This window comes from Anthonomus grandis, chromosome 19, assembly GCF_022605725.1.
Source record: "Anthonomus grandis grandis chromosome 19, icAntGran1.3, whole genome shotgun sequence".
Taxonomy (NCBI): domain Eukaryota; kingdom Metazoa; phylum Arthropoda; class Insecta; order Coleoptera; family Curculionidae; genus Anthonomus; species Anthonomus grandis.
Genome location: NC_065564.1, coordinates 1,016,684 through 1,026,628, shown reverse-complemented (window position 1 = coordinate 1,026,628; position 9,945 = coordinate 1,016,684). Strand labels below are relative to the sequence as shown.

At 32.7% G+C, this 9,945-nt stretch overlaps 1 protein-coding gene across 1 annotated transcript in view; it reads right to left on the bottom strand.

Moving 5' to 3' along the window:
• Window positions 1-2: 2 nt before the first annotated feature.
• Window positions 3-9,945, bottom strand: part of LOC126747739 (phytanoyl-CoA dioxygenase, peroxisomal-like) — a 28,691-nt gene continuing 18,748 nt past the window's right edge. The window contains exon 3 of the mRNA XM_050456539.1: window positions 3-306. Coding sequence (XP_050312496.1) covers window positions 42-306 — 265 coding nt within the window. The 3' untranslated portion in view covers window positions 3-41. The remainder of the gene's footprint in view (window positions 307-9,945) is intronic.

Genomic DNA, 9,945 nt, shown 5'->3' with positions numbered 1-9,945 from the left:
CGTTAAACCTTTGATAAAAGTGCAATTATTTATTCAATCGGCTATTTTACATGTCTCTCGGTGATAATGGCGGGCATTTTTTCGTTTACCCCCCGCAGTACCATGTCTTGGCAGTACGAGCGGTGGATTTCTTTGGTCGGTTCGTCTTCCGCTGCCCTGATTTGGGCCAGGAACATCGGTCTGGATCTCTTGGAGAGGTTCAAATAGGATCCGTGCACCAGGAGATAGGAGAATATCAGTAGGTCCCCTTTACGGGCAATCACTGGGGTGGCCTTGTCCAGTGGGAACTGCTCCTGGTCAATGTGTCTGAAAGAAATTTGAGACTTTTTTGGTCATTTTTCTTTGGAAATTGTCATTGTTGAGGGTGTCATAAGAACCCGTGGAGTTTGAAGTGGTCTTCAGCCCCTCTAGGCTGCTTGTAACTACATATGCCTTAAGTCAAGAGGAAACCCTTTGTACTTAAGGTACCACCCAAGTTTTTGCAAAAAAAAAAAGAAAAGTTTCTGGTACCAAAATTGTTGTTAAAAAAAAGGTTTTAAAGGATGCCACTTACTTGGGAACTAACGACAACCACGCTGCCCAATAAAAAAGTCATTTTGGGGCCCTACTGTGACCATTACACCCTAAAACAGCCCCAAAACCCATAACCGAAAACCTGTTTGTTTACCATAAATAGTGAGGTTATGGTTAAAAAACGAGCGGATTTATTTGTATCTCGCGCACGTAATTCATCGCATACCAATTCCCTAGACATTCACAATGTTTACCCAAAATTTCCACCCACCAGTTTTTTAATCATAATTTTATGCTCTAACTCATGGTAATTTTGTTTTTTGACTTTTTGAAAATTTTGATTTTTCGAAATTTTTGAGGTCGAAATTTGGGCTGTTTTCGAAGAATCGCCCATAGCTCCTCTAATATTTCATTTAGGGGAAAAAGGGGTTCTAGCTTTTCTTTAGGCATCCTTACATAGAATCCAACGCGATAGTAAAAACACCAATTTTCTTCATAGTTCCAGAGAAAATTGGGAAATAATGAAAATCGGTTTTCGTGCATTTTCTCGAAAATGGTCATGGATAAAATTGTGAAATATTTTGCAAATTGTAGGCCCTCTTAGGCCCAACAACTTTTATTAAAACGATTTTTCTCTCAGCCTTAAAGATTTTCCAAAAAAAAATAAAAACCCTTTTTCGGAGAATTTCCCTAGGGTGTACTCTGGAAATTTCGACCCAAAAATTGTTTTTTTTTAAATTTGCTTTTTTTGTCCAGGAAACTTTTTTATAAGAATTTTAACTAATTTTTCCCCCTTCAGACCATTTGATACAATGACATTTTTTTGAGTTACAGCCATTTTTTGAGGCACTTTTGTGTAATTTCAGTTTTCAAAAATTTTTTGTGCCGTTATTATGAATCTTAGAAAAAAATTTTATAAGGGTTTTTTAATCATAATTTTATGCTCTAACTCATGGTAATTTTGTTTTTTAATTTTTTGAAAATTTTGATTTTTCGAAGTTTTTGAGGTCAAAATTTGGGCTGTTTTTAAAGAATCGCCCATAGCTCTTTTAATATTTCATTTAGGGCAAAAAGGGGTTCTAGCTTTTCTTTAGGCATCCTTACATAGAATCCAACGCGATAGTAAAAATACCAATTTTCTTCATAGTTCCAGAGAAAATTGGGAAATAATGAAATTCGGTTTTCGTGCATTTTCTCGAAAACGGTCATAGATAAAATTGTGAAATATTCTGTAAATTGTAGCCCTTCTCAGGCCCAACAACTTTTATTAAAACCATTTTTCTCTCAGCCTCATAGCTTTTCCAAAAAAAAAATAAATCAATTTTTTAGAGATTTTCCCTGGGGTATCCCCTGCACATTTTGACCCAAAAATCGAATTTTTTAATTTAAAATTTTTACTTCTGGAAACCATTTTACAGTAATTTTGTGTAATGTTTCCTCTCCTAAAGGATTTTCTAGTTAATAATTTTTTGAGTTAAAGCCAATTTTTGAGTCTTTTTTGAGGTATCAAAATTTTCAACAATTTTTTGTGCCTTTATTATGAATCTTAGAAAAAAATGTTATAAGAGTTTTTTAATGCTAATTTAACGCTCTATCATGTGGTAATTTTTTTTTTGATTTTCTGAAAATTTCAATTTTTTGACATTTTTGGCCTTAATATTTGTGCGGTTTTTCAAAAACCCTCCACAGTTTTCTTAACATGCAACTGAGGGCAAAAAGGTATTCTAGCTTTTTTTTGAACACTCTTCCACAGAACTCAATACAAAAATAAAAACACTAATTTTCCCCATAGTATTAGAGAAGAAGGACAGAGATGAAACAGTTACAGTTCCAGAAGGATAAGTCCGGATTCCTTCTATATCGGAACCTTTTGTATCCTTTTTTTTAAGCAAATTTAGAAAACACTTAAAAAAAAAAATAAATTTATCTGTTCTTATGTTGTTTTCCTTAACATTTCCCATAGATTCCATAAAGTGGAAATAACATATTGGTTCAGGTAGCAGGTAGGCATCTTTGTCGTAGATGTCTATTCAGGGAAAGTGAATCGATCCCTGCCTACTGCAGATTCCAGGTGCTTTCTGGCCCGGAAAGCTAGTACCTGTTTAGGGTCCCTTGTCCAGGGTTACGGACGAAGAAGATGAACGAATAGTCAGAGATAGAGAGATGGATGACTTTGGCAAAAAGTTGGTATCCTTTTCCTACTTTGAAGCACAATCATTACATGCTTATTCAAAAATTCCTGTGCCAAATTGGACTGACCTAGTTCCTGGATCATCTTCGAGGATTTCTGGATTACTTTAGAATGGTAAAGACCTTTACTTGTTTTGTTTTTGTTATGTATTGCCCCAAACTTGCAATAATAACTGGATAACTTATTTGCCATTTATTCGAAAATCGGTGGAAAATTGGGGTCATTATGGCATTTTTTCTAAGCAAGCACGTTTCTGATAAATTAGTTTTGTATGGATGCTTTGCTCATAATTAAAAAACTGTGTAGCTTTTATTAATAGTTATTCTAAATGCACTTGAAGCAATCCCTGAGGATGGATTTGGCATACAAACCGCCTTTTTGGGTCAAAGATTTCCTGATATAGACCTCTTTTCTTAAAAATTGGATCATTTAGCAATACAGTTTTGCTACTAAAAAGACTCCATCTTTGTCTAATTTCTGCTCAAATCTTTAAAAAATTCATCGCATACAATTTCCCTAGACATTCACAATGTTTTCCCAAAATTTCCACCCCCCTGAGGGCCTCCAAACGCGAGTTAGAACGGGTAGATAGATATAAATTAATTTCAAGGTCAACCCTAAATATAATACGCATTTTATTAAATAATGTTAAATAAAACGTAAATCTGGCAACGGCGTAAAAATCATTTATCGAACACTTAACACTACGAGTTGCGCTCGGTGAATTCCAGCGTCGGCATTCGGCATCGTTCGGCTATTTCCGCGTCGCCTCGACGCCTCATTCGTCGTTGGGAATTCGTCGGGTCGAGATCGCGTCCCGGTTTTTCTTTCAAAAACCCGGGAAAAGCGTCGAAACAATCGGGAATCGTCGTGAAATTGCGTCGTACGTCGTTTCCGCGTACTCTGATCGCGTTTTCACGGTTCATCTCGTTTTTACCGGTGAGTTATCGGCATTTAATGTTTTGTGTCCGTACTGCTGCAGCGCCGCAGTATATATTTTCCCAATTATCGATTTTTATTGACTCTTTCTTATTTCAAGGGGCAATTGGGCATTGGACAAGTGTTTTTCAATAATTTTTTTTTATTTTCCGTTAAATATTCTATAAAATTCCAAATGAGAAAAATTATTCTAGAACTTTACTGTCATCTGTCAATGCCGGAGTTGGAGAATTCGACCAAACCGGTTGACAGCTTGACGGTTGAAGTTCATCTATCAAATCGAATTGGCACGGTGTCACTTGTCATTTGTCATAGTCTCGCTCTTTGTTTATAACCTAATTGTTTCTTTTTTATAAAAATACACCGGATTTCCTATAAAATATTTTGTAAATCAATGAAAATTCAGGGAATATTGTTGTTTATTGCCCAAGAAGCCCCCTGAACGTCCGAGATCCTTCACAAATAGGTTAGAAATTGTTATTTTTCCATTGTTTACATTTTATATTTAGTATTAACATAGGGTTTCTGTGGGAAATGTTCTTTATGAATACTTTCTTCAAGGCGTTTCCCATTTATTACTGCATTGCCTTAGCTTATAGCAGTTTTGAAAGAAAAGAATAGTGAATTCTCTGAAATTAAGGGGGTCTTTTGGTCTGCAAAGCCTCGCCTTTCTCATGTATTGGTCACTGGTACATTAAAAATGAGTGGTTAGGAAATAAGTTATAGATAATCTGTTTTTACTATTATTTAAATATAGTTGTCCTGTAAAAGTCACAATTTATTCCAGAAATGCAAGGGCTGCTCCTGTAGACAGCAAGTGCGCCGCGTAGCTGTCTGGACTGCCATGAAAACTGGGATGAACCAAAACCCTAATACTCGAGAGCAATGGGAATTGCAAAAAGGTATTTTGGGTTTTTTTAATTAAATTTGGCCTCGTTTCTTATAGTTTTTGTTCTTCAGATACTCTGGAGGTTTCACCAGCTCAAATTCTAATGATTATGTCTCCTCGAAAGAAAGTCATGAGCAAAATTGTGAGTATAGATCTTAAAATTGTAAGTGAATTGTGAAATTTAATGTGTGATTCTTTTTAGATGCAATAAGATGAGATAAGAATATAATTTATTGATAAGAAATACCAAATTTTATATCAACTAATGCAGTTGCTGCCATTTCATTAAATATGGGGTCTGGATATGGATTGTGGGGTAAGGAACTGGATTGGAGCGGGTGAGTTAATTAATCTTTGCCTCCTTAGGTCAATATATGTGCTGAATAAAGAGATTTTTTTTATTCTTGTTGTTTTTATTACTGTTGTGTTTATTATTGTTGTCATTGTTTTTATTATTTTTATTATGAATTTTATGCCAAATCACATCACACTCTCCCCTCGTTTAGGGAGAACAATTGCTTGCCCAGGTATCAAAAGTATTAAGTCCTATCGGAACCCTTTATTCATTATGGGTCCGCTTAATGAAATAAGTTTATTTAACATGTTTTATTATTATTTTAAATGAAAGACCCTTTGCATCAATGCAATTTTCATGAAAATCGGTGGGAAATTAAGGGAACTGGTGCAGTTTGCCTCTTACACACCTTCGATAATTTGCCATATTTTTGAAAATATCCCTGTAACTCTGGAAATTTCCAATTTTTTATTTTTTTTATAGATACATTAATGGTTCTAAATTAAAAACCCTTTGCATCAATGCAATTTTCATGAAAATCGGTTGGAAATTAAGGGAACTGGTGCAGTTTGCCTCTTACACACCTTCGATAATTTGCCATATTTTTGAAAATATCCCTGTAACTCTGGAAATTTCCAATTTTTTATTTTTTTTATAGATACATTAATGGTTCTAAATTAAAAACCCTTTGCATCAATGCAATTTTCATGAAAATCGGTTGGAAATTAAGGGAACTGGTGCAGTTTGCCTCTTACACACCTTCGATAATTTGCCATATTTTTGAAAAAACTCTGTAACTCTGGAAATTTCCAATTTTTTATTTTTTTTATAGATACATTAATGGTTCTAAATTAAAAACCCTTTGCATCAATGCAATTTTCATGAAAATCGGTTGGAAATTAAGGGAACTGGTGCAGTTTGCCTCTTACACACCTTCGATAATTTGCCATATTTTTGAAAATATCCCTGTAACTCTGGAAATTTCCAATTTTTAATTTTTTTTATAGATACATTAATGGTTCTAAATTAAAAACCCTTTGCATCAATGCAATTTTCATGAAAATCGGTTGGAAATTAAGGGAACTGGTGCAGTTTGCCTCTTACACACCTTCAATAATTTGCCATATTTTTGAAAAAACTCTGTAACTCTGGAAATTTCCAATTTTTTATTTTTTTTATAGATACATTAATGGTTCTAAATTAAAAACCCTTTGCATCAATGCAATTTTCATGAAAATCGGTTGGAAATTAAGGGAACTGGTGCAGTTTGCCTCTTACACACCTTCGATAATTTGCCATATTTTTGAAAATATCCCTGTAACTCTGGAAATTTCCAATTTTTAATTTTTTTTATAGATACATTAATGGTTCTAAATTAAAAACCCTTTGCATCAATGCAATTTTCATGAAAATCGGTGGGAAATTAAGGGAACTGGTGCAGTTTGCCTCTTACACACCTTCAATAATTTGCCATATTTTTGAAAAAACTCTGTAACTCTGGAAATTCCCAATTTTTAATTTTTTTTATAGATACATTAATGGTTGTAAATTAAAAACCCTTTGCATCAATGCAATTTTCATGAAAATCGGTTGGAAATTAAGGGAACTGGTGCAGTTTGCCTCTTACACACCTTCGATAATTTGCCATATTTTTGAAAAAACTCTGTAACTCTGGAAATTTCCAATTTTTTATTTTTTTTATAGATACATTAATGGTTCTAAATTAAAAACCCTTTGCATCAATGCAATTTTCATGAAAATCGGTTGGAAATTAAGGGAACTGGTGCAGTTTGCCTCTTACACACCTTCGATAATTTGCCATATTTTTGAAAAAACTCTGTAACTCTGGAAATTCCCAATTTTTAATTTTTTTTATAGATACATTAATGGTTGTAAATTAAAAACCCTTTGCATCAATGCAATTTTCATGAAAATCGGTGGGAAATTAAGGGAAATGGTGCAGTTTGCCTCTTACACACTTTCAATAATTTGTCATATTTTTGAAAATATCCCTGTAACTCTGGAAATTCCCAATTTTTAATTTTTTTTATAGATACATTAATGGTTCTAAATTAAAAACCCTTTGCATCCATGCAATTTTCATGAAAATCGGAGGGAAATTAAGGGAACTGGTGCAGTTTGCCTCTTACACACCTTCGATAATTTGCCATATTTTTGAAAAAACTCTGTAACTCTGGAAATTTCCAATTTTTTATTTTTTTTATAGATACATTAATGGTTCTAAATTAAAAACCCTTTGCATCAATGCAATTTTCATGAAAATCGGTTGGAAATTAAGGGAACTGGTGCAGTTTGCCTCTTACACACCTTCGATAATTTGCCATATTTTTGAAAAAACTCTGTAACTCTGGAAATTCCCAATTTTTAATTTTTTTTATAGATACATTAATGGTTGTAAATTAAAAACCCTTTGCATCAATGCAATTTTCATGAAAATCGGTGGGAAATTAAGGGAAATGGTGCAGTTTGCCTCTTACACACTTTCAATAATTTGCCATATTTTTGAAAATATCCCTGTAACTCTGGAAATTCCCAATTTTTAATTTTTTTTATAGATACATTAATGGTTCTAAATTAAAAACCCTTTGCATCCATGCAATTTTCATGAAAATCGGAGGGAAATTAAGGGAACTGGTGCAGTTTGCCTCTTACACACCTTCGATAATTTGCCATATTTTTGAAAATATCCCTGTAACTCTGGAAATTTCCAATTTTTAATTTTTTTTATAGATACATTAATGGTTCTAAATTAAAAACCCTTTGCATCAATGCAATTTTCATGAAAATCGGTTGGAAATTAAGGGAACTGGTGCAGTTTGCCTCTTACACACCTTCGATAATTTGCCATATTTTTGAAAAAACTCTGTAACTCTGGAAATTTCCAATTTTTAATTTTTTTTATAGATACATTAATGGTTCTAAATTAAAAACCCTTTGCATCCATGCGATTTTCATGAAAATCGGTGGGAAATTAAGGGAACTGGTGCAGTTTGCCTCTTACACACCTTCAATAATTTGCCATATTTTTGAAAAAACTCTGTAACTCTGGAAATTCCCAATTTTTAATTTTTTTTATAGATACATTAATGGTTGTAAATTAAAAACCCTTTGCATCAATGCAATTTTCATGAAAATCGGTGGGAAATTAAGGGAAATGGTGCAGTTTGCCTCTTACACACTTTCAATAATTTGTCATATTTTTGAAAATATCCCTGTAACTCTGGAAATTCCCAATTTTTAATTTTTTTTATAGATACATTAATGGTTGTAAATTAAAAACCCTTTGCATCAATGCAATTTTCATGAAAATCGGTGGGAAATTAAGGGAAATGGTGCAGTTTGCCTCTTACACACTTTCAATAATTTGTCATATTTTTGAAAATATCCCTGTAACTCTGGAAATTTCCAATTTTTTAATTTTTTTATAGATACATTTTTGATTCTAAATTAAAAACCCTTTGCATCAATGCAATTTTCATGAAAATCGGTGGGAAATTAAGGGAACTGGTGCAGTTTGCCTCTTACACACCTTCGATAATTTGCCATATTTTTGAAAATATCCCTGTAACTCTGGAAATTCCCAATTTTTTAATTTTTTTATAGATACATTTTTGATTCTAAATTAAAAACCCTTTGCATCAATGCAATTTTCATGAAAATCGGTGGGAAATTAAGGGAAATGGTGCAGTTTGCCTCTTACACACTTTCAATAATTTGTCATATTTTTGAAAATATCCCTGTAACTCTGGAAATTTCCAATTTTTTAATTTTTTTATAGATACATTTTTGATTCTAAATTAAAAACCCTTTGCATCAATGCAATTTTCATGAAAATCGGTGGGAAATTAAGGGAACTGGTGCAGTTTGCCTCTTACACACCTTCGATAATTTGCCATATTTTTGAAAATACCCCTGTAACTTTAAAAATTTCCAATTTTTAATTTTTTTTGTAGATACATTTATTATTCTAAATTCAAAACCCTTTGCATCAATGCAATTTTCATGAAAATCGATGGGAAATTAAGGGAACTGGTCCAGTTTACCTCTTAGACACCTTTGATAATTTGCCATATTTTTGAAAATACCCCTGTAACTCTGGAAATTCCCAATTTTTTAATTTTTTTATAGATACATTTTTGATTCTAAATTAAATACCCTTTGCATCAATGCAATTTTCATGAAAATCGGTGGGAAATTAAGGAAACTGGTCCAGTTTGCCTCTTATACACCTTCGATAATTTGCCATATTTTTGTAAATACCCCTGTAACTCTGGAAATTTCCAATTTTTTAATTTTTTTATAGATACATTAATGGTTGTAAATTAAAAACCCTTTGCATCAATGCAATTTTCATGAAAATCGGTGGGAAATTAAGGGAAATGGTGCAGTTTGCCTCTTACACACTTTCAATAATTTGTCATATTTTTGAAAATATCCCTGTAACTCTGGAAATTTCCAATTTTTTAATTTTTTTATAGATACATTTTTGATTCTAAATTAAATACCCTTTGCATCAATGCAATTTTCATGAAAATCGGTGGGAAATTAAGGGAACTGGTGCAGTTTGCCTCTTACACACCTTCGATAATTTGTCATATTTTTGAAAATATCCCTGTAACTCTGGAAATTCCCAATTTTTTAATTTTTTTATAGATACATTTTTGATTCTAAATTAAAAACCCTTTGCATCAATGCAATTTTCATGAAAATCGGTGGGAAATTAAGGGAACTGGTGCAGTTTGCCTCTTACACACCTTCGATAATTTGCCATATTTTTGAAAATATCCCTGTAACTCTGGAAATTCCCAATTTTTTAATTTTTTTATAGATACATTTTTGATTCTAAATTAAAAACCCTTTGCATCAATGCAATTTTCATGAAAATCGGTGGGAAATTAAGGGAACTGGTGCAGTTTGCCTCTTACACACCTTCGATAATTTGCCATATTTTTGAAAATACCCCTGTAACTTTAAAAATTTCCAATTTTTAATTTTTTTTGTAGATACATTTATTATTCTAAATTCAAAACCCTTTGCATCAATGCAATTTTCATGAAAATCGATGGGAAATTAAGGGAACTGGTCCAGTTTACCTCT